We start from the raw sequence: 25,322 nt of genomic DNA on the forward strand, positions 1-25,322 counted from the left end.
ATGGCAGTGAAGTTCACAGCTGGTAGATTTGTATCTTATGGGATTGTGGTACTGTGTAATAAGCAAAAGCTCTTAAGTTTACTAAACAGGTTAAGGCAACGTCATTAGATAGGGATTTTTCCATTGTTGATGTTGGCTTATTTTTACCTCACCTCCTCACTAAGTGCATTTGAAAGTTATTAAAAAAAATAATTTGTGTGATGTCAAAAGAAGAGCTAATCAACCACTCCAGGTCTGGGCTGCATTTTGAAGGTTAAACTGAAATCTAATTGTTGACATTATCACTAATGGAATGAAATGCATTCCAAAAGGTAGAAAATCACATTAGCTTTTCTGAATTTACTACACTCCAAATTTTTCAGTTTATCTCGCTCAGATATTTTGACGCATTCCTGCAGCAATACCTATTTCACAAGAATAAAACTAGTTCAAGCAATGAACTGTTCATCCTTCCCCCTAGTTTACACCAGACAAAATCTATTTTAGGTTGAAACTAAGGGATATATTGTCTGCCTTAATTTTTGAGGGGTGGGGACTCTGCTCTTAGAACCTTTTAAGAATTCATAAGAAGGGGGATCAAATATCATGTTGCATAGATGTTTAGAGAATTTTCATATAGGAATTGGTTGACTCTTCAATGCATTGGCTTTTATTAGAGTTAGTTCTGTTTTTCTCAGGAACAGTTTAAGGAGGTTGTGACCTTCTCTGAGCTTCCAGGCTTGTAGAGCACTCTGAGCTGAGTGCTTTTCAGAGGATAGTTAGCACTGGCCAAACAGATCCTGCAAATATCTGTACGGGGACTTGGTGGCACAGCAGCAATATGTTCATGGTTGCAAGTGGGAGTTTGGTTGGTTTTTTTTTGACTTGCTGCTGGAGAGCACCACAGTCCTGATGTGTGTGGTCTCACCCCTGAATGCTGATGAACACTCCATCCATGTGCTGTTGGGGTGTTTGCAATAAGCTGGAGTGTAGCAGAAAATGCTGTTCCATGTCAGGCTCTTCAGAGGGGAAGTAGGGCTTTAGAAGAGCTCCTCTGCTCTGAGGGTTGATGCTCTGCATGTTCCAAGTACAGCTGCTGTAAAGGTAAGACTTCGCTCTTTGTCTTATCAAACATATTTGATAAGATATTGGTGATTTGGTGAAATATAGTAAAATTTATTTTGGTGTGTAGCTTCTTTTAGATTTGTATTGTTTTAACTTTTCCCATGTTCTTATCTAAGACTAGTTTGTAAGTCTTAAAGTAAGTAAGTACATGCTTACTGATGGTTATCGTGTCTCCTATTTGTACCCACAATATAATATTTATGACTGTATTTTGACTTGCTTTGATGACTCTGTGTAGGTATTTTTTGATTGACAAAAAACTAAATCCAGTTTGGATGGCCAAATCCAGTGTATGCAAATACCAGCCCCCTATTGCTATGTTTGAGCAAAATTTTACATCTGCATTAGAATGAAAAACATAGTTTGAATTGATACAGGTGTTGCATATTGCATGAAGGTAGCAAGATGACATTAAGAACAGAAAGTTATTTTATTTTAAGCCAAATGCAATAGTAACTATAAACCAGAATTAATTATTTCCTTCCCCCCTTCATGCTTATGTTTTGATGCTGCAGTTCTCCCTACCACTAACCTAGATTACCAAATATTCATTGCAATCCCCATAGCTTCCTCTACCACTGCTTGTACTCCCTGTTTCTTAACCTGCAGCCCTAGAAAGAAGGCTCCATTCTTTGTTGGGGCAGGGACATCCCTCCATAGAGCTTTAGGGAGTGCTTGGGTAGATCAGTGCCTGGTAGTGGTTTTCATGTACAAGCCAACAGTGTTTCCCCTGGCTTGAGGCTGGTGTTTGGGAGACCACAGTGTGTATTCCAGATGACACTGCAAACAGTTTCTGCCAGAAGAAAACAGGTAAATACAATGAAGGAGGAAGGTAACTGGGGAACTGTTCAGCGTAATTCAATTGTCTCAGATGCAGGGGACCCAAAAAATATTAGTTAAAACATAAATACTAGTGTTAACATGTTTGCTATATGGTAGTGAACAATCCTCTCAATAAACATATGAAAATTTAGGTCAGAGTTGTAATTTTTCACCACACTGGTGAAAAAAAATATTGCAGTAGAACGAACTATCATTCCATTGCTCACAGATCTTTTTTGGGAAGTGGTTTTCCAGTGGTGTATCTGAAAGCAGATTTAGAATGTGAAAATCATACTGGTTTTTTATCCTCATTCTAGTCAGATGAAGAATACACCCTTGATTTGTGTATGTATGACACAATTTTCTCCAAACATGTTTTGCTGTGTGATATCAATTTTTGTAAATGTGCAGTGTGTGTTTTTCTCTGAGCCTTTTTTAACCCCTTTCACCATATACCCACCATCATTCAAGAACAGTAAGAAAAAAGTCTGAATATCTTGAATAATTTTCTTTTTTTTCTGTCATTTCAAGTCTTCTATGTCCTTAAACCCCAATAATCTGCTTTCTCTCTTAGTAATATTTTTTGAAAATGAAAAGCTCTGTCACACTTACACTTTTTAGTTCCTACCAGAATAATTGGTCGACTTTTCCAGAAATTCTTTCAAATTGTCAGAGAAAGATCTTATTTATATTAAAGCAAATCTATCTTCCTTGAGATGAATAGGTCTTTAGTAGATAGTTCAAGGTAATAGCAGCTACTATTTCACTTGCCATGAGACTGGCCTCTTATTTGCCTTGTGTCTTGCATAGTCACTAATTCCTGGGTGCATAAAATCCTATTTAGCTGGGACAGTAGCATTTTACCTATTCTGCCAACTCTCTCTTTTCCTAGCTATTTGTCATAATACAGTTAAAGTAAGGCTGTACAAAATATATGTAGCATGTTCATCAAAGAATATTTGTGCTGGAAGGCAGTTGACTGTTTGCAGTTTAGAAATTCAGTGTAAATAACTAGGTATTTAGGTTGAGTGCCGTCTGGGTATGTGGGTGGATCACCATTTGAGTCTGTAGCTTGCACTGTAGCTAATTCTGTCTGCAGACATGTGTGAGTTTGGTTGTCACACTGCTGTGCACATATATATTTATTCAGGGACACATGAACATGTGTGACAGAAAAGTTAAATCATTCCTATTTGATTCATAACTTGCCTATATGAAGAGTGCTCAGAAGAGTAGAAAAAAGGGCATCTGTTAATTCCAGTTCTTAAAACTGAAAAGCCAGGGACACTGGCTTGGACTTGAGTGGGTTGAATGGGTAACATGCTTTCTGGGGCAAATGAAGCTTGTGCAAGGTACAGGGGCTGGGTCCCTGGTAAGCTGCAGGTGAGCTGAAGCAGAAGAAATGTGGCTTTAAAGAACAGCCCAGGCAGTGGCTGTGTTGGTGAGGGGACAGAGGCAGGTGTGGACAGTCCTGTGGCCCTCAAAGGGTTCTGCTTGACACTCAAGCAATTCTTGTGGCTGATGGGGAAACTTAACTGCATATTGTCCCACAGCCTTGTATGCCAGGAAAGCAAAGGGTACTTTGGAACACATGGAAAAATCTGTATATCTTTTGCTTCATCTTCTGTGTGTACTGGAAAGGAAGAGGTCAAAACTGCAGCGGCTCATGCTTTTTGCTTCTGCTCCTGACAGCTGGAGAACAAGGCTGGCATTGTCTTACAGGAATAGAATAATCTGTTGTGGAGGGGGAACCAGGAAGGTCCATGCCTAGTCATTGTGCCAGCAAAATCACAAAAGAAAATAGTACAATTTTCTCAGACTAGAGGAGGCTTAAAAGCTTGTGGATGTGAAACCCAAACACAGTACCCAGATGAGTGGAAAGGAATCTTCCATGGCTGCCTGGATCAGATGAATGATATTTTGTGTGCCAGCTTACAGTTAAGATTTTACAGATTGGTCAGATACATGGAAGATGTGCTGACTGCAGTTGTAACATTTCTGGAAAACAAAGCAAGGCCTCTGAGTTCCATATCCATCTAGAAATCACTTATGGAGAGAATTTTCTGCTCAATGCAAGTAGCTGATTACATTCTCAGTTGCAGAGTCAATCAGGACACAGCAGAGGAGCACTTGGTTAAAACCCATGCCCATTCCGTAACAATAAGTGAAACACTCTGTTTTCTGGCTTATCTGAGATTTTTGTTGTGGGGTTTTTTGGAGTTCTTTTGGGTGAGGAAAGGCTTCCTCATGTAGTACAGATTTTTCTTCCCTGGAGAGAAAAATTGTAGGTGTTTTAATGGTAAAAATATTCAAATTTGATCCAAGACTATCATTTGTTGTGTGTAAACACTCATCTTACCTATGTTCACTGCTGAATGATTGTGGCTGGTTTTTGATTCAATATACCATGATTTGGATAAAACTTCATTGTCTGCTAGTGGCTAAAATCAGTTTATGATCTAAAAGCAGAATATTAGATTGATTTAAAATTTGGAATATCAGATACAAAGGCAGGGAAATGAGCATTTTTGTGATTTCAGAATTGTTGTCCTAGATATACTATGGTATACTGGAAAATGTATAGAGCTGTCAGATCTAGACAGTAGATTTGCTTCTTTTTCATTCAAACATTTTAGAAAAAGATGATGGAATCTTCTTCTGTGTTTTTTATTTAAATTTTATTTATGTTGTCTTTCTAGACACTCATTTTAGTGTTTTGATTATTATTATATCATTAGTGCTCTTTGGTCTCAGAAACATGTCCTGACTGTGCTTTTATCTGCCTGTATTATGTCTCCAGCCAGCCAGACCTGCTGACAGTAGATGTAGTTCTCCAGGTCACAGGTTGCTAGGAGTGTCTGATGCCTCCTCACCAGGCTGGGGCTGGCAAACAGTTCTTCTGCAGGAGCTGTGCTGTGAGGGAGGAGCTTTGTCACCACGCGAAGAAGCTACAGGAAGAAGTGAAGGTTCAGGAAGAAGTGAAGAGGTTACATAGTATTTGAGTGACCAAATCAGAGAGACCAGTTTTTTTCAGAGCTGCTACAGTCTGAGGAGTGTTGAACCTGCAGTGTGGTGGAGGAGCAGATGGGCTCAGAACACTGCAGGGTAATCCAAGGACCTTTACCCAAGGGACTCTTAAAGGTGATGGCTGGAAGCAGGCCCCTGCATGTACCAGGAAGAAGGTTCCTCCTTCTCAGAATTTGAGAAGTGGGACTGGTGGCTTTTACAGCAGGTGTGAGGCTCTGGAACCAGAAGGCCAGACAACTTATGAGGTGGGAAAAGGTCTTTTTGGGATCGTGGGACCTCCTAAAACAACACTACCTCTGTACCCGGCAAAAAGACTTCCTGTTGGCAGGAAAAGAAGGGTAGTTGTAATAGAAAATGCCTTTCTAAGGGGAATGGGGGGTCCAATATGCAGACCATACCCACCTCACAGGGAATTCTGCTGTCTCCCAGTGGCTCTGATAAGAAATATTACTGGAAAACTCTCCAGGCTAGTAAGGCCCCCTGAATACTATCCATTATTGATAGTTCCACCTGGCAGTGACAAAAAACAGAAGGCAATCAAAAGAGACTTTCAGGCCCTGGGACAATTGGTAGAGGGAACAGGAGCACAGGTAGTGATTTCATTGGTTCTTCCAGTAACACTGAATAATATTGATAAGGAATCGATCTATCAGGTCAATGGATGGCTCTTATGTTGGTGTCAGCAGAAAAATTTTGGTTTTGTTGACAATGGGAGGATCTACTCTATATCTGGTCTGCTGACATCTGATGGGATGCACCAATCCCAGAGGGGAAAAGGAGTTCTAGCACAGGAGCTAGCGTGGCTCGTTTTAAACTAGCTTGGAAGAAAGAAAGGGAAAAAAACCAGGCTCTCCAGTGATAAACAATGGGATGGTGTGCCTCAACTGGAGGCAATAACCAACCTGAGATGGGGCAACCCTGGATGTATGAACAGATTGGGAAATGAGATGCTGGAAAGCAGCAGTGTGGAAAGGGACCAGGGGTCCTCCTGGTTGACAGAAAGCTGAATCTGAGCCAGCAGTGCCCTGTCAGCCAGGAGGGCCAGCCCTGTCCTGGGGTGCATCAGGCACAGCATCGCCAGCAGGGAAAGAGAGGGGATTGTCCCACTCTGCTCTGAGCTGGGGCAGCCTCACCTCGAGCGCTGGGGGCAGTTTTGGATGCCCCAAAATAAAGATATAAACTATTGGAGAGTGTCCAAAGGGGGGCAATGAAGATAGTGAAGGGCCTTGAGGGGAAACGGTATGAGGAATGACTGAGGTCACTGGGTCTGTTCAGCCTGGAGGAGGCTGAGGGGAGACCTCATTTCAGTCGACAGCTTCCTCATGAGGGGAAGAGGAGGGGCAGGCACTGATCTCTTCTCTGTGGTGGCAGTGGCAAGACCCAAGGGAATGGGCTGAAGCTGTTTCAAGGAAGGTTTGAGTTGGATATTAGGAAAAGGTTTTTCACCCAGGGCTGGGCAATGGAACAGGCTCCCCAGAAAAGTGATCACAGCACCAAGAGCGATAGAGTTCAAGAAGTGTTTGAACACTTGAGCACATGGTCTGATGCTTGGGATGGTCCTGTGCAAGACTCATGATTGTTTTGAGTCACTTCCAACTCAGCATATTCTGTGATTGTATTATTGTGTGAAAACATTGTTCTACCTCATCACTCTGGCACAGCTAGGGCTCTTTTTCCTTGCTTAAGCCTCCTGCAGTCTCTCTGGCCCCACCGTCAATCAGCAGCTGGATGCTGAGACGAATTTTTATTGCAGCTTCTATCAGTAAAGAGAAAATATTTTGAAAAATCCAGTCTAAGAGTTGAATATCAGCCTGCAGAGTGGCCTGGTTAAACAGGAGAATTAACTTGGTCAAGTTTTCTTCTGTTTTTTGGTTTGTTTGTTGGGTTTTTTTTCCAGTGTTTTTTCTTAATTTAAAAGAAAAAAAAATTATTTGGGGTATGGCCCAAATAATAAAATTAGACTTTCTTGGCAGGGACTCCTAACTGACTAGCTTACTAAAATTCTTAAGCATCCTCATGATAGTTTCTGTCTTCACCTTTCTGGTCTCTGTAACATGGTAATTCTCAGTGCATTCATGGGGGAGTGGACAACTTTTGTACTCAATAGCTCTGTTGTGTGACCTGTAGTCCCCTGTTTTGTTTTCTTTTTCAGTGAAAGCTTTTTCTGATGTTCAAAACCCTACAACAGGTATTAGTCTGTCTCTGAAGGAAGTATTCCAAAGGGGATTCTGGATGTCCTAGCAATTGAATTTAGTCTTTGTGACCAGGGCAAAACACACTCAAAAGATTTAGGCAAGAAGCCATGCATTTTTTAAAATAATTTTGAAAAAGAATGGTGGAAGCACATTCTGTAATGCACAGTAAATCTTGTATTAGAAAGCTGCAAACCCTCATTGAGAAGTTGCATTTCTCTCCTGAGCCAGAGAATATTGCTGTCCTACAGCAGCCCTACAGTACTGGGAACTGCACTGAGAAGTGCAGCTTCCTTGTTAGTTGATAAATAGAGATTAGAATCACTTACTAAGCTATATTGTAGTGCTTGTTAACAATTTTTATCTTTCTAAATTGATTCAATATAATCCTTGTGATGGCTTTACCTCATTTCTGGAAGACATACAGATAATGTGGTACTTATGAAGTCTTGCATGTCCCTGAAAACCTGCTGTATTTCTGTAGCAGAATTGTGTGGCAGGATTATATTAACATAGATTTTGGAATATTTGAGCTCCCATAGGGTATGGTGTGTGGCTGATATGACATGACTTGCCTTCAACAGTTGTTTTAACAAGATATCCTTCATATAAAATATACCAAGCTGAAAGGCATAACTGAGTGAGTTAAGTAAGAAACACTGGTGGCAAAATTCTTCACTTTCATCTTTATCTGATTAATTCAAGGCTGAGTGTTACAGTGAAAGTCTTTTTAACCTAGCAAAGTATTTGGTATGTTTATTTAAGGAAGACCAAATAAAACCAGAAAACATAAAACCCCACCCCAAAAAGCCCTTCTATATTATTTAGTAAAAGATCCTTTTTATTAAATTGTTAAACTGGTTGCAAATATATGTGCATTTACTTGAGTCAAAACTCGTAGTTCTTAAAATATCTTCTCACTCCTCCTAAAAACTGCTTTAATAATACATTAATTAACACTTCTGAAGTACTTGGCATATTTAACACAAGATAATTTACACTTCCTAATATTTTAAACTGTGTATTAAAATGTCTAGCATTAGTGAACAGAAAATACACTGTATGTGAATACAGCATTAAGTGCTAAACATGTAATTTATGTGTAGCTCAGTCTTTAATTTATTAAAAATAGATATACTTTAATGTCTTGATAATAATGCTGATGTTGTTGGAATCACTTTTAACATCTTCAAATTCCTGCTGATGGTTTTTCTTCTAATAGGACCATGTTTCCCTTTAATATCTGTTAATAACCATATTTAAATTTAGGGGATATATAAACGTAATTTCAGATTTTATGGTATAATATTGTGTTTTAATTTTTATCTATTTTCTCCTTTCACAGAGCTTTTAGTATTGATTGAAAAATATTCAGCCAATTTAAAACCTGAAATACTGTACTTGTATCAATAGGCTTTGACTGATCACGTACTTGAGAACAGATTTCGGATATAGGCAGCTCTTTACTGTCTCTTGACTTTATGTTGTGGGAAAAGCTTACTGCATGGGGATAGGAAATGGCTTTAAGGTTTGGTAATGGGATGTGGAGACCTTCACCTTAGGTCACTAGTTTGAATGCAGCCCAGGTGGGTGGAAACTAAAACCCATTATCATCTGATGGCTCCTGGATGGCCTGTGGGAAATGAGTTGGTGGTCCTAGTCAACTCCCTGGGAGAAAGACAACAGAACTGCAGAATCAGCATCTTAGTGCTTGCAGATTGGGACCCTGCTGGAACTCTGCAGAAAAAAACAGTGGCTGGAGTGAGTTTGGGGGCTTTGCCTTCTGCACTCAAGTAGTTTGTGTAGGTCAGACAAGAAGCATAATCGAGTAACAGAATGTAGAAACCATTGGCACTCATTAGGTCAAGTCTGGCTTGTAAATACACTATAAAACTGTCTATGTTTTGATCTCACTATCATTGCTTACAAGGTGCATTCAGAGAAATGCAGAATGTTCTTTATTTATAACTGGAAGGTCTGGGCAAAAAAACACTAAACAAAACCACCAGGAAATGTTTTACTTTAGTTAGCCTCCCCAGACTCTGTGTTATAATGCTGGTTTAATTTTCTCCTGCCTGTAATTTTGCCACCAATCTCCAGTTGTTTTGCTGATCCTTGTACCGGAAGAGGAAAGTAATATATGCTAGATTATTGTCAGAGGCAGTGAAAGACTTGTAATTATAATCACTGCATAAAATCAGTGTTCAAAATTTAATTGTTGGGAGAAATAGCCAAGCATCTTTTTTAACCCCTCTTACAGCTCCTGTGCATAGTGGCTTGTGTGTCTGTCTTGAGCATAGTCTTGATTAGCTACTGAAGCTCACGTGGCAGCCTTGTCAGGTGCTCTCTGGTTTTTTTTGCTCAGGAAATGGAGGACTTTTCCTTCTGTCCTTAGAGTCATCTGAGCAGCCAGCCTGTGGCATTACTGATCCTCATCACTACTGTCCCCACCAAACAAAAAAAAAAAAATCTTGTTTATACATGGGCCATGGGGCCATGTCACTTGTGAGAAAGAGCATGTTTCCATCAGGCTATAGGTACCTTCAGTCACACTCACGTTTGCTGGACATAACAGCAGCAGTCAGAGATGGTGTTTCATCCCAGAAAAGTCATGGGAACAGAATGGCTGGGGTATTTCACCAGTTATACTGAAATCCACTTTGCTTCCTGCAGTGTTTGATGTTTCAGGATTATGGCAAGATCATGGTGGTTCAGCTTCATTTGAGTTCCTCAGACTTGATCTGGGACCAGTGCAATTGGTGCTTGGGTGAAGTTGCTTTAGAACACAGACAGACACGTGTGTCAAGATTCTCATAAATTTCAAGCAAGTATTTATTTCTCCTTAAAATACAGCAGCTCCTTCACAGAAAATTTGGACAGCGAATTAACTAATATTAAGATGCTGGGCACCTTTCTACTTGAAATGTTAAATTTTGTTAATATACAAACACAAAGGGATTATTGTCAGTATTGAAAGAGCCTATACAATGTTGCATCCTCCCTAATAAATTAATCAGATGCATAACATCAAGCTGCCTGAATACCCTCACTTCCTCAAATATTCATTGAAAATGTACAAATATTCACTTATTTGACTTTTCTATATTTGTTAAGATAGTAATGCATGCTTCTTAGAAGAGAACGTTTAGAAAGTTGCTGGAGGACTTTTATCCCCTTGAGAATAGTTAGCAAAATAAAAAGTTCTAAATGGAGTATATGTTATTGTTTAAAGAGAAAATTTGCATATAATAGGCTAATAATAATAGTTATTATACCTGCACTTATTTTGAGATCAATAAGTATTACAGTTTTAATAAAAGCATCCACAAAGTTTGTCTTTTGTGCAATATAAGATGCTAGCCAATTTAAATGTTCTGCTAGAACACTGTGATGTAAACAAAATTACAGAAAGCTTGAAGTGAATATCAACTTTTCAACACTTGCAGTGAAAAAAATGGATTAATTTGTTTTATAGCAATCTTTATTAGCTACATTTCAATAATGGCATATATCTGTCTTGGTAGATGGTCATAGGGGTTTCTGTCAGGTTTTTTTATGAAGGAAAACCAGTTACATTTGACAAAAAGAACTCTGATAGTTTTCAAAATTATATATTAATTCTGAATTAAATGCTTGTGCATATTTACCTCGGTGGCCTTGGGTTTTGGCATGGATAGTTCCCATGTGCAGTTTGTAGAAATCTTTCTGTCAATTTGCTTTTTCCTACCATGTCTTTTCAAAACAGCCTAACCTTGTTCTGGAACTGTGGATGATGATCTAGGGACTGCAGGAGTTAGACAAGTCACAGCAGAGGTTTGTAACTTCTTTTAATTTGCTAATCCATGCATGGAACAACATTTCCAGCATTACCCAGAGATTAAGCCCCAGGGCCAAGGGCAGGGCCTCAATTTTAGTTTGCTAGTGATAGGCATACTGTGGTTAGAACTAGGTCTCTGCTGTGGACAATAGCAAGCCTTTTCAATTTAAATTTCAATAACGGTAGCAAAATATTAAACATGGAGAACATGAATTAGAAAAAACCCCAGCCCTGTGTCTTTGCATTCAGTCATTCCCCTGGATAAAGTCTATGCTGTAATATTAGAAACCAAAAAATCATTACTTTTGTCAGAAGTGAAAAGAAATATAGATGTATTATGTTAATTTTATGCAAAATATTTATGTCTGAGAGTGTGATTATTAATGAATAAAGAACAAAAAGATGATTTTTGTGTAGATGATTACAGTAATGTTTGGCAATGTAATATTTACTGCACTTCAATACAATTTTTTGATAGATTCTTGTTTACTCTGATGATTAACTGGTAATTCGTTCACATTAAGTTGGTGGTATTTAATGTAGGTCACAGAAGTAACAATCACTTTATTTGTTGATAGCAAATTTAAGAGACTAGAAAGATTTCTGGAGATGTTGATTCAAAATATAGCAGTATTTTATATAACAAGTAGATGGTAATTTTTGTAGTATATCATAAAACCTCTTAAAATTGGAAAAAACCTATGTGGTAGCATTCAGGTGGTGTTTTGGCTTTTGTTTTTTTAAATTTTCAGTCATTTTAACTATTTTATTCGCTTATTTGTTTTTGAAGGAATATATAGATATATGTGCACATAGACTTTTCTGAATTCATAACATTCAGACTGGACTCGTGCTTTAATTCCCATGAGCAGCAAGCAGTACAAGGTCAGACTAAATGCAAAAGAAGAGCCATCTTTAATCACTGCCTTTGGTATTTATTGGAATCACATGTTCTGTGGCTGTCTGTTACTGCTGTATGTATTACAAATATAATTGTGCAGTTAATTTCCCTGCAGTTCCAGTTTTTAAGAAGGTAGTGGAAATTAGCAATTAGCCAAAAGGAACTAGAAACACTAGTATCTCTGTTGGGGTAGATGGTGCTGGCGTAATGATTCTTCAGAAGTTTAGCTAATAGGAAAGGCAAATTGAAGACCAGACTAATGCACCCAGAAGGTCTTGAACTGTCAGTGTTCTGGAGAAATTCTACATCTCAGGACAGAAGGGTCAAAGCAGGAATATGCTGTTTGCCTTACTGAAGGGAAACGTTTCTTTAAGATGCAGGTCCTAGTCCTGCACATTTTATATAGCCATGACTCGTGTTACCTTTCCTGTGAGTTCTGTACATAGGGAGTTTGCAGAGTCTGACAGGCTCTGAGGCTTTGACTCTTTGAGCAAGGTACAGGTAGGTAAGGCATACCTTTGCTATTGATGGGGTTTTTCCCCCTTTGTTTAGGCTGACCCATTACACTCACATCCTAAGAAATGTAGTGTGTTAAGTTCATCTGGGTACTTGGTTTATTTCCTTGTCCTTTTTGTTTGAGAACAATAATTGCAGGTTTTCTTGCGTACATCTTTAACTTTGGGATTGTTGTACTTATGATGTACTGAACTGGTAGAGTCAGGGTAAATGGTACCAACTAATCATATTGCTGCTTACAATACATTGAGTGCTTCAGTACACTGAGGAATGGCCATTCAGAAAGGATGTCTTGGAAACTGTAAGTCTCAATCCTTTGTCCACTTAAATACCTGGAGAACACTGTTTCCTAAGATCATTATAAATACTCCTATATAATATAAAATAATAATTTTGATTAAATGTAGCCCAAAAGGATGTTTTCAGTCATATTTTTCAATAATCAGTCATAGTTATAATTTCAAATAGAAATCAATCTTTATAAGGCCTCTGATTTTGGGGCAAGTGTTGACTTAGATCACAGAAAATATAAGGTATGAGATACCTCATTTGTTTTTAGTTCCTGGCATCAATATACATGTTATTGCATGCTGCAGTTGTCATCTCTAAATCTATTTTTAAAGAGCCTAGAGTAAATACTCCAAGTTCAAAAAACCCTCAGTGTTTCCAGACATTAGAATTTCCCTATAACTGTCTCAGTATTTTGGGGATAGAATAGCATTAAGCAGTGAAGCAACTCTAGAGTGGAGATTTATTTAAATAGCTTCTCAAGCTGAGCTAAAGAGAGTTCCTTGTTAGCTTGTTGCATGAGTTGGGTGTTAAAACCTCTCTGACCACTTCATAATGATTATGAAGTAGTACCTATAATAAGTAAGTTTTAGGTCAGACTCAGCAGAGACCATACTAAAACTTGTTTCCTTGCTTCTAATGTTTGAAAGGTAGTAGTGCAGCATGTGTGTGGTCTGAGTTTTTTGCAGACGTGATCTGCATTTAATCTGGGAAAATTAATTCCCTAAGCTGCTGGCAGGCAGCATGTACTTGTTAATTATTCAGGTGGATGACAAATGCAGAGCAGAGGTTCTCGCAAAGACAAAGTTTGTATGATGCATGTTTAGTAACTGATAGGCTTGACATTCTGTGGTGTCTTACTCAGTGCTAATCCTAATAAGCTGCCTGATGAGATGAACGCCTATCCTCCTGTCCTTTAGAGAGAGAAAACAGAGATTTGAAAGAACTTCATTATAGCAATAAATCCCATACTTTCTGTTATTCCCGGTGAAAAGAGATCTTGTCCAGATGAATAACACACACACAGAGAAAAAAGTCAGAATACTAGTGTAATACAGAGTATTGAAATGAATAGAAAACTATTGTGAATGCCTCCACTTTAAAAGCAGCTGCAGTTTAACTTTATTGATAGGCCAAGTTTATGCTGGTTAATGCTCTTCAAAAATCTTTGGTATTGTTCTACAAGCGATACAATCCAGTGGATGTATGATTTCACAAAGATTTGCAAGTTGCCAGGGAAGTAGATTGAAAATATTGCATTTTCTGTAGTTGTTTTCTGTGTTGTGAGTATTCCATCAGTCAGTTGCACCAGACAAGGGCAAGGGCCAAAAGTGTTCATGGGCACTTGAAGCATTAATAACCAAGGGGCTGCCAGTGCAAATGGGTTCTGGATTTTTCCAAATGCTTTTATTCTGTGTTAATTTCTCATGGCTTGTTTCCCTTCTCTGATTAAAAAATATAGAAGGAGTAAGAATGATAACAGATCTAATTCCTCCACTGCATTGCAGAGCATCCAGCACCCATCCTGAGTGACACTTCTTAAGGTATTCTAGGACACAATGGCCAAAGATGCATCTTTTCTCTGTTTACAGCTCTCTTCCATATGTCAGCTTTTTCTTGGGCCCAACTGAAAGAATAAAAACCAGCTTTACTAACATTTTGCTATAAATTATAGGTACATAATTTCAAATACAGCAAATTTTATGTAAAAATAAAATTTTCTACTGTCTCTTTAAAAAAAACCACAAATGTGGGGTAAAGGTGCTGATGAAAGATGCCTGTAGTCTGTACTTCTGTGAAGCTTAAATTTGTTTATCACCTGCATTTAAACATATCCTCTAGCTCAACTGAGTATGAGGCGGGGGGAGGAGAGTCACTAGATTTATACAAAGGTGGCAGTGCTTAACTTCCCTCACATTCTCCCCCCTCTGTGTGTGCTCATATGGTGGGGGGAGAGAGGTGTACTTTAGGCCCAGGTTCTGTCTGGTATGTTGACAGAGACCTCTGATAAAAAGAGTTATTCCTGCTTTCCAGACTCCCCTGAAGTATGGTGGACGCCTAATAGCAATCAGAGAACAATATTTAAATATTTTGAGAGGAATACTTTGTGGCTCGTGAAGGTTAAAGTATTAAAGTAACAGAAGGCACTTGTTTATCTTTGTAAAACACGTGGTGCATTGAATCCTAGCTCTGAGCAATCCTCCTGTCTTGAGGTGAAGGAAAATGTTAACTTAATTTACAGGCTAGCAGAGTCCTGGGCATCTCCAGATTAGGGGCTTTTAATCAAATGAATTTGTAGCTAATAATTGAAACTAGTTTTCTGATGCTAACTGTGAAATTCAGCTGAAATCACCAAACTCATTTCCACGAGGGTTTAAGAGCTGGTTGAAATTAGAGTGTAGCAGAAAGGGCTTTCGTTTGTTCCACCAATTTATGTATGCTCTTTTCTTTTTCTCTTGCAAAAAATTGTTGGGTATGGTGATTTCAGTTCTGAGACTACTAAACTTCTGCTAAGATTTAAGTTTTGGCTGAAATCAGAGCATAAGGCTTTCGTTTGTTCCACTAATTTATGTATCCTCTTATCATTTTTCTTGTGCAAATTGTTGGGCATGGTGGTTTCATTGCTGAGACTTAATTTTACCTAGCAGAAAAATGCATTATGTACTGTGTAAGTAATTGGTGTCTGCAGAGTAATTTCATAAGGTGCTTGATTCATAATACCATGTACTGAGGGACTCTTAGCAGAAAGAAGTTATTTTAGACATTTTAGCCCTTATGGTTAAGCTCACATTTCAAAGGACAGCTCTTCCTCTTTGTGTCATTTTCTCTTCCCTTTATGTTTGCATGGATTTAGATAGGAGAAATTGTAAAAAAAAAAAAAAAAAAAAAAAAAAATTAAACATTAGGGTGCATTTTAGTGAGCATGTACTAAAACTGTGACTTGTTCCATGAACAAAATGCAAAATCTTGGTCACAAGTAATTGATATAAAGAATTCCCACTATACTCAAGCAAACTTTAAAAATAATGTATGTTGGGACAACCTCATTAAAATGTCACATACACACTTTGATAAACCTTACAAAATATAACATTTTAAGAATTCCCCATTAAACTGTCATGTATTTTTTCTGCATTTCCTTTGCTATTACTGCCTAATTACCAAGATATTTGTATGCTAATTGAAGCTTTTTTCTTCTTCTAATTGTCCTTATTCCCTCATTCATTTTGGGCAGAATCTGAGATGTGCATGAGAACCAAAGATTTATCTTGGGTTCTCTGAGGAAACTGTTTTTATCTGTGAGCTTCCAGAAGAGAATTTGCAGTGCCTCTGAACAGCATGTGCATCAGATGTAGTATTTCCAGAGAGACACAAATTTTACCCACAGGAAATTGTTTTTATCCCCCGATAGATGCACAAATCTAAAACTTCATCCCCTTTGTAGCTTGGTACCAGGATCAGATACAGTGGTGGTGGAATGCTCCATGTCCTGTCATTCCCTCCTTATTTTGTCTGCGCTCATAGCTTATTATCAAATCAAAATTTTGGCAGCTTTTTTACAAGGGCTGTTCTAACATTTTAAGCTTTTCTTTAGACCAGCATTCTGGGACAGTGTCTTATCCAGTTTCTGGTTGCATGCTAAAATTTTTTGACTTTAGGAGGCTGATTCTTTGTCTCATCTTCATTTTGCAAGGACATAATTATGTTCCTTCTCCTCTAATTTTTTTTTTTTTTTGGTGAAGAAAAAACCAAGTGTGGGAAAAGACAAGAGAGGTATAGGGAAAGATCAGTTCTTCTTGTTGTTGTGATGTTTCAGCTGGAAGCTCAGCTACCTCTACACAGAGTATAGTTTTTTGCAGGGTATTCTGAGTAGAAGCATACCTGATCACTCTTTTCTGACAGGAGGGGAATGAAACAGAACTGAATTGGAGCTGGTGTTTCTTTGACTCTTCGTTCCTTGAGCTGGAACAAAAATAATTTGTAGAAAACAGCATTGCTCAATCTACAAATAAAAAGAAAGTAGAGCCCCATGTAAAGAAACACCCTACCTATTGCTCCAGCAGCCCTGTCTTTGGTTGCAGAACTGAGCCACTTCTGTACCTCTTCTGTTTTTCAAGCTGTGCCTCCTGCCAAATCTAGAGATTGCAGTTGGTACCTACAAACAGATTTAGAAGTGAGGCCAGACCTGTGGGACAGTTATCACAAAATGGCATACATTAATAGATGTCCAAGATGAACACACATTTTCCTCATGCCTTCCTGAGATGCAGCTATAGTGATAACCTTCAGAGCCTGTTACCCTCTTCTTCTCAGTGGAGTGCAGTGTTCAAGATCAGAACTGAGAATAATGGACCATAAATGTGGCTTGAATTTGTAGGGCATGCAGCTGCACATGCACATAATTCCCAAAGAGCTCCTGCTTCCTTAGCATGGGAATGCTAGCAGACTAAACCCAAGCTAGAAAGCAGCCAAGTCAGCAGTTAAAAAACAAAAGGGGGGAGGAGAAGAGAGGGGAAGTGGGAGCAAACCAACCCCAAAAGAACCTGATCACCACACACTTAGCCAAAGTGTTAACCATGCTTAAGGTAATGCTTGCATATACCAGATGATGCTTGCATATCTCTGTGCCAATACTTTTACATCTCTCACCAGACTGCTTGAAAGACAGCAATAGAAAATAGTCTTTTGTTGGGTTCAAATAATGGAGGAAATACTCAGCTGTTTTCACAAAACACTGCTGTGATTTATCATGACTTAAAGACTGAGTTTTCTTTTTTCATTGCCAAGAATCCTCATGCCCAGGTCATCACTCCCAGCTTAAGGAATTGTTGGAAAGGAACCCTGGAAAAAAATAAGCAGATGATAAAGAAAGCATAGAAGATACAGAAGCAATTTTCTAATTTTATTTGTGCTAAAATTTCACTCAAATTTTATAAAGCCAGAAATTGCTCACCAGATAGCTTCTGCCTCTGTCACTAATGAGATGAAGCATGTCTATCCTACCAGGGAACCAGCATTTTTTTACTGAGAGAGACCTTTACTCAACAGAATTGTCTTTTCACTTTGCTGGTTGTTGCCACCTTCCCAGATTAGGTAAACAGGAATGTAGCCACTCCTCTTATGAGGTCTTTGAAAACAGTAAAGTAACAAAAAACCCAAAGACTGATTATCATTCTAACAGCCTCTGCTTGTTTTTCAAAAACTTCTCACCAACAACAGCTCCTGTCAGGCTACACACTTCATGAGCTTTCTCATGGGAAAAATGGAAGGAATCAAGATTCAAATCCATTTCAAGCAAGGAAAGCAAGATCTGAAATCAGATACTCAGCTGGATCAATTCTGAGCTATTGCAGTCCGATATTAAAAATATTTTAATGGTAAATTCAGATCACATAGAAAAGAATAAAATTTGGTGATGCACTCAAATAGGTCATGAAGGGAGGGAAATTAAGTCTTTGCATGCGTTGGACAGAATAAGTGAGTTAAACATTCCATTTGCATCAAACATCTTTGGATATGTCAGCCATTCTTCCTGGGCTAGCAGAGTGAAAAATTTCAGTACAGAAACATGGAATTATCAGTAGCTTTGAGTCATTGAGACTGACAAAAGTTTTTCTTGGTCTTCTACTTTATTAACATGGAAAAGAATTTAAAAAATAACTCTTGATTCCAGCTACCCTGTATGTGCATGTATGAAATTAAGATCAATACAGCTCAACCTATTCCTACTGTGAAGGGGATTGGAGGTGAGCAGAGCAGGACTGTGCCTGTGACTTCAAAATAGGCTTAGAAAAAATCTTGTCTTCAGGAGAAAATAATTTGCCATCTTCACATAACTTCTAAATTTTGTATGTGGCTGGAACCCCTTTTCCTTTGCTGACTTAGATCACAAATATTCTTTAATATTTCTATGATGTGTCTTTTTGATTATGATAGCAGTACTGGGTTTGGGAACAGGGAAATACACTTATCTCTTTCTAGATAATCTTTTTGATCAAGGTTCTGAACAAATTGAAAGCCTAAACAAACACTGAATTGCTTCCTGGAATCACATACTCAACAACTATATGGTGCTAAAATAACCCAACAGGGATAGAAGAGTTACATGGAATCACCTTGAAGAAGGACTTGTCTAAGACTATGGTTAATATTGTTTGGGAAGAGCAGAAGGAGAAACAGTGTCAGGGGAACAGCAAAACCTCCTTCAGGCTCTCCTTTCTTGGGGTGCCTGTTCTGAGTCTTTCTCCATACATCCATTGATGATGTTGTCGGCAACAGATACCCAGTAATTTTATCTTGTCTTTTCTTACAGTCCCCAGTCTCACTGATGATCTAGGTATATAGCATATCAAGTGATTCTGCTCCATGTATAACAAATGAATTAAATTAAGGGTTTCTTTAATTGTGTCTCTGCTCTTTTCCATTCTGAAGATTTCTTCCTCTCCTCAGGTTAATGTGAAGATGGCAGACACAAGGGTTATGGTTGTGATTCACTGTTATCTCTGAGATCTGGTCTAATTGTTAGGAGACCTGTGTTGGCTAGGACAGGCAAATGTGTGACATATTTTATAGTAACTTTCAAGGGTGGTGGGCTTGGTCCCTCTTAGGAAGTTCTCAGTAAAAGCAAGCTTCCAATCTAACTACACCCAGGCTGTACTTAGAGGGTATCCAGTGTACCCAGGCTGAGGGGAAAAAAGTACAAAGATTAACAGGCCTAAAGTTTGTTTTACATCATGTCTGCAGTGCTCACAAGTATCTCATTCATTTGAAATAAAATTGTGCAGGGAAAAAGAACCATAAAATTTTTCTCCCAAAATTTCTCCTTACTGAAATATGTAATCTTTCAGAAAATTTCCTTTGTCATATTCATATGCATACTCCCAGTTTGTCCAATTCTGATTGCTTCATCTGCCAAAAGAAAGCCTATCTGTCCCTAGAATTACTGTGTCCCTTGTGTTAAAATTCTTTCTTTACTTGTTGTATTGTCTTTCTTTTTTTAAAATTCCTAACCTGTGTGCAGATAAAGTCAGTCAATTTCTAATGTGTCTGTACAGATTTTCTAATGCAGCCTGGGATACCATCTGCCTTTTTTGCTGTAATTCCACATTGCTGGCTCATGTTCAACTTAGTGTCCACTACGATTCCTAGGTCCTTTTCTGCCAAGCTGCTTTCCAGCTGGGTGACTCCCAGTGTTATGTTGGTGCAGGAGTTTGCACTTCTTGCTAAACTTAATGAGGTTCCTGTCAGGCTGTCAAAGTTCCTCTGGATGTGACCCTCTGGTGTATCAGCCACTCCTCCCAGGTGTGGCAAGTGTCATTGGTCTTTGCTATCAGCATGCTTGCTGAGGGTGCACTCTGCTCCATCATCCAGACCATGAATGAAGATGTGAATTGTCTGAAGTTCCTTGCCTTTTTTATTGGTCACATGTCCTTTCTCTTTGCGTTTCTTTCTCTCTAATCTAATTTTTCAGTTCAATCAGTTCAAACTTTTCATCTCTGCCTTTAAGGATCTTTCCAGTTCTTTGTCCCTCTGTGTATCTGCTCTAATGACAGTGCTGCCTTTCCTCTTGTTGCTAGCTCAAGCTGAGAACACTCACTTGTCTCCTCACACAAACACCTCTTGCATGAGAAATTCAGTTCAACAAGTAAATGCCAAAAAGAGCTGGCACACAGCTGGGATACAGTGATTTACTGACATCTTGGAAAATTGTTGCTGTCGAGGGTAATAGACTGGTGTTGTTTATAACAGTCCAACATGCCTGATAGGTTTTCCATAATAATTGGAAAGAGCATGATTAACCTTACCAGAGAAATTATGCTGTAGTAAGCAAAATATCCTGTCTCTGAGCTGACTTTAGCTAGAGGTGACCACCAGAGACAGCATTCTTCTTCAAGCAATCTGAAAAACCTCTTGAAAATTCCCTCAGAGATCTTTTTTGGTACCAACAGACATTAAGTATGTTAAGCATCAAACCCGCAGCTATTTAGGCCTTCCAAGATTTGTGTGAGCTAACTTGACTGTCTGATATTAATCCTTTTGCTGTATTTCTATTTTGTGCCTTGCCCCTCAGACCTGTGGCCAGCTATTCTTGGGATGCAGGCATTCCTGCTTCAGTACCCTTATCCCAGATTTGTGTTTGCTTGGTGATAGAAACAATTCCAACTGCAGCTTGTGCTTCTGCAGGATCAATGTGGATGTAGCCCGTGGATGTGCTACAGTTGGATGCCCTGGGGCAGAAGAGGGTGTCAGAAGTGAGATGCTTCTGTTAAAGGAGCATTAATGTCATTCAGCTGAATGCAAGCACCTGCTTCACAGGGGTGAAGTTTTGGTTTTGGATCTTTCTTGTGTGTGTGTCTTTGGTGGTGGGGGGAAACCATTCAAAGCACCTGCAGAATTCCTTCTTTTGGGAGGAATTGCCAGAGTGAAGGCAGGCATGAAAATTAACCTATCAGTGCTGCTGAATTCTGATGACTCCCATTGTAATTAATTTAGCAGGGAACAGAGCCTTCTCTTGACTTCTATCTCTTCTTTATTTGGGACTCTTATTTTCTAGGAGGCTACTTCACACACACTGTTTATTTCTGCATGTCAAAGAAATTATGATTAAAATTCTGAATGCTCACAAATACAAAAATTTTCACCACATAAACATTCAACTGTATAGGGAAAGATGTTATTTGTTCAGTGGATGTTTTATAAAGAAGTTCTTTGCTTTCAGAAGAAACTTCAAAGACATCCAGGGACAAAATGTGACTGGGCAAAAGGAAGTTTTCCCCCAACAATAACACAGCATCAGTGAGAATTTTTTTTTTTTTTTTTTTTTGGTAAATGAAGGGTATTAATGGCTTACATATAGCAGTCCCATGACAGCATGAGCTGGCAGCCTGTGGTGGAAGGGCAAAGCTGCAGGCAGTACAGAAGGATGCAGGACTTGCCAAGACTCTGACAGTGGCCTGGTAGTGTTGTGGCAGTATGAATTAATATGCAACACAGCACTGGTATCATGAAGGTAGGCTTTGAGATAGTTTGGGGTTTTTTGTGATAAAGTAGGGATATCTTCAAGTCTCACCAAAGAGTGTCAATGAGAGGCATGTAGATGAGGACACGCAGCAACCAGGGGTGGAAATGCTAAAGAAGAAACTGGTGGCAAAGTAATGGGATATGAAAAACTGGAAGGAAAAATTGAATTTAAGCAGTATTCAGTGCTTATGAGATCCAGTCTGAGTTAAAGTTATGAAATGATTTAAGAAACATTTCCTGAAAATCTCCTGTTTTCTTAGGAAAAGGAAATTGTGTATAAGTTTTTGTCAGCCACTCTACCACCAATTAGGGCAGTGACTTTAAAATCAAAAGTAGATCAACAAAGATCTAGAATGAATAGTCAAAAGCAGCTGTTCTTTGCTCAGCAGGAAAAGGTGAAACCTCCACGTAGAGCAATAGCTTTTTTCCATTGACTTACATTCTCATTACTGTGTTATAAGGTGCTCAGAATCCAAGTTACAAGACTGACCTTGGATCAGAAGGAGTTTTTTGTGAGCATGCAGTGTGTATTCCCTGCCCCAGCTGGTCAGAGCAAAGACCATGATTCAGGCACGCAGGTCCCACCCTGCCAAGCAGACACCTCCACATTCTCCAGCTGGCCTGGGAGGCAATCAGATCTCAAACATCCCAGTGCTTAGATTCTTTGCTAAACAGCCTGTCTTTTGGTTCTCTTAGAGTAACAAGTGCTGTCCTGCAGGCAGCTCTTCTGAAGGATATATTTAACTTTGTGCCTGCTTCTGGAAAGCAACTTCATTTTGGTTTTAGAATGTTGTAAAAGCAAAGTGCTTCCAGGTGGCATCCAAACATATCTTAACTCTGAGTGCAGGGAGGGGCCTGAAGATTCTCATCTGCCCAGCCATGCTTTAGCATGCATCCTTCCAGTTTTACCACAATGGAATATCTTACAGCTGGTCTTCAAAAATATTTGCTTCACCTTTTATAGACCATATTTGCTCTGTCAAACAATTGTGTTTGATTTCTTTCTTGTCACTGATGTTGGGTTATATAGTCAGCAAATGGATGGAGAAAAGAATGTACCATATTGCAAAACTCTTTTTTTTTTGTCTTCCATGTTTTCTTATCTCTATCTTTTTGAGACTTCTGGCAGCAAAAATTTTTTCATGTGATGTAGGGAATGTGTTACATTGTGTCTTTGAGGTTTGGTGGTTTTGGTTTTTTAAACAGGCATTTATTTCATCTTAAGCTGTCTCTTCCGTTTTTGGGCAGGATGCATTGGTTTGGGTGTTTGCTGAATAAGATGCTAAATCATAGATCTGGCAGAAATGTATTCTGAAAAAAAACCCCAAAACCTGAAAGGCTTATATAGTTAAAAAATTGTCTCAGCTAAGCCATAAAAATAAGAAGTAACCACATTTTCTCCCAGCTATGTTATATTTGTGCTAATTTTGCGACCAAGTCAGCAAGGAGTTCAAAAGAGTGTGATATATTTAATTTCCTTTTGACTCAGAAATCACACAAATAATCTTTGGGTTCTTTTCTAAAACTACTACAGTACCACAAACCAGAGCTGTTGCTTTTACAGTCTGAGTGCTAAATAGTAACTGGGTGCATTACCAGACTTGGCAAGAGCTAATTATCCTTAGCTTTCAGTTATTAGACAAGTTGTAAGTTGCTACCATTGAGAAAATGCCAATAATGTAGTCATATATCAGGCATCCTTTGTTTAGAGGAATGTCAATCAGAACCCACTCTGGAAATTACAAACTGGATGAGAGAACCTGCTTTTGAATATAATTTGATAAAAATATAACATAGTAATAAGTATTGATTACCTAATCTAATTTATATTCATTAAGACATTAAAAATATTTTAATAAAGGGTCAGATTGTTCTTTTGTGTAGAAATCCTTGATCAGAGTAAGAACCTTCCTAAAGAATCTTTAAAAGATTTTTGCAGTTTGTACTAGGAACATTTCAAATCATTCCACACCCTTTTCTTCACCTTATCCACCCAAGCCTCGCTTCTTGTTGACAGAGATTTGTAGCACTCATTCTGCTTCTTAGATGACTGATACATTCTCAAATTCCCTGGCAGCAAACCCTGTAGCAGGCCAGGCTGGCAGTGTGTCACGGGCTGTGCAGTACTGCTGGTTCAATCAGCGTTTCTCTCAGGCTGTTTCGCTGAAGAGGAAAAGGTGTGTGTACTTTGTGCATCCGCAGGAAATGCCCAAGGATGTGACTATTAGCAGAGATACGCTTAATTGGTTTTTCAGAAAATATAGTGCTGGTCATTTGTGTTCAGAGTCCAGTCACATGAACTTCAGGTAAACACAGATATTAGAAGGGAAATAGATCTAGTATTTTCACAATGATGTGCTTTTTATTTATGTTTTTGTCATGGTTTGGTTCACAGTTTAGAAAATTTGATCTTTCAGTAGAGTTTGGCCAGCAAAACATTTAAGTGCATTATCTAGTAAATTTGACCCCTTTTCTAGTTTGCTTAATAATGCATTGACTAGAGAAAATTAGCTGCATGATTATGGTTTAACAGGAGTTAGTATTTAAAATCAGGGATTTAATTTTATTTTGTTTGATATGTCATACCACGACCTCTAGAGATTCAGTCATTTTAAAAGGCCACAATTTTGCTTCTTGCTCAGGAAACCCTTCCTGTAGAATGAAGTGTTTTGGGTCACTACCCCAGAGAGGGCTCCTGCCACACCAGACACCAAAATGGTCACAGAACTGTAAAATAACCCTGGTCATCATCTTTAAATTCCATGTCTGCATATTCCATAGCCTCTCACACATTTTGTCCCCTCATGTTTTGAAATTATGAAGGTTTAAACCAGCATGTCAGTTACTTCTGTTCCTTTCAGGGATTGATGAAGGGTTAGATTTCTCTGTGTGTGAGACAACTATTTCATCTCCATCTTTAGTTAATTGAAGTGTTTTAATTTTTTTGGCCTTTGTTAGTGTTTGTTTAAATAATGCACAACCAGTGTGCTTCAGATGCCTTATGTGTGCTTATGGCTTAGAACTAAAACTGCTTTGCATGTTGCCTGCAAATCAAGTATTCTTACCTCGGTGAAAGAGTGAAATTCATCCTGCATATGCTGGCTTTCCAAAGGCCTGCATATCTTCAAAATGCTGCTTAAGCCTGCAAATAAACTGTAAGGATGTTTTTTAGTAAAACACAGGCATAAACTATGTACTACACCTCTCAACATGATTATTTTAACTTAGGCATATACTGGCTTGATGCTATCCTTGTTGAGGCCTGAGGCTGAAATTTTTATTAGCTTCTGTAGATCAGATTCAATCCATGAATGACTCTTGCCAGACACACAGAAATTAGAAATGTTTCTGAGCTCGACTTGCAGGTCAGTGTTGATGTTGGTGTTATGTGCATAACTTCAGTGTAGTTCACTGAGCCTGCACTTGAGCTAGGTTTTAGACTGATATACCAGGGAAAACCATGTAACAGTGAAGGTAGGGAAACAGTGCTGGCCAGAGGAAGGAGGTAGATCAGGTAATGAGGATCAGGACAACCTCTTTCTATTTTATTTTATTTGCTGCTGTGAGCAAAATAAATATTTTTCCCCAATTATTTTTTATAGCTACTCAGACCCACCCATCAGAAAGGCTGGAT

General features: G+C 38.7%; 1 protein-coding gene across 3 annotated transcripts in view; it reads left to right on the forward strand.

Annotated features, from left to right (window-relative positions):
- Positions 1–25,322, forward strand: part of NPAS3 (neuronal PAS domain protein 3) — a 591,155-nt gene that overhangs the window by 92,120 nt on the left and 473,713 nt on the right. The window contains exon 1 of one of the 3 annotated variants that reach the window (XM_059849893.1): positions 4,878–5,198. The exons of the other annotated variants lie outside the window; for them this stretch is intronic. Within the exon in view, the coding sequence (XP_059705876.1) occupies positions 5,194–5,198 (5 nt within the window). The 5' untranslated portion in view covers positions 4,878–5,193. Of the gene's footprint in view, positions 1–4,877; positions 5,199–25,322 lie in introns of those variants that run through there. 3 annotated transcript variants of the gene reach the window in all.

This window comes from Haemorhous mexicanus, chromosome 6, assembly GCF_027477595.1.
Source record: "Haemorhous mexicanus isolate bHaeMex1 chromosome 6, bHaeMex1.pri, whole genome shotgun sequence".
Taxonomy (NCBI): Eukaryota; Metazoa; Chordata; class Aves; order Passeriformes; family Fringillidae; genus Haemorhous; species Haemorhous mexicanus.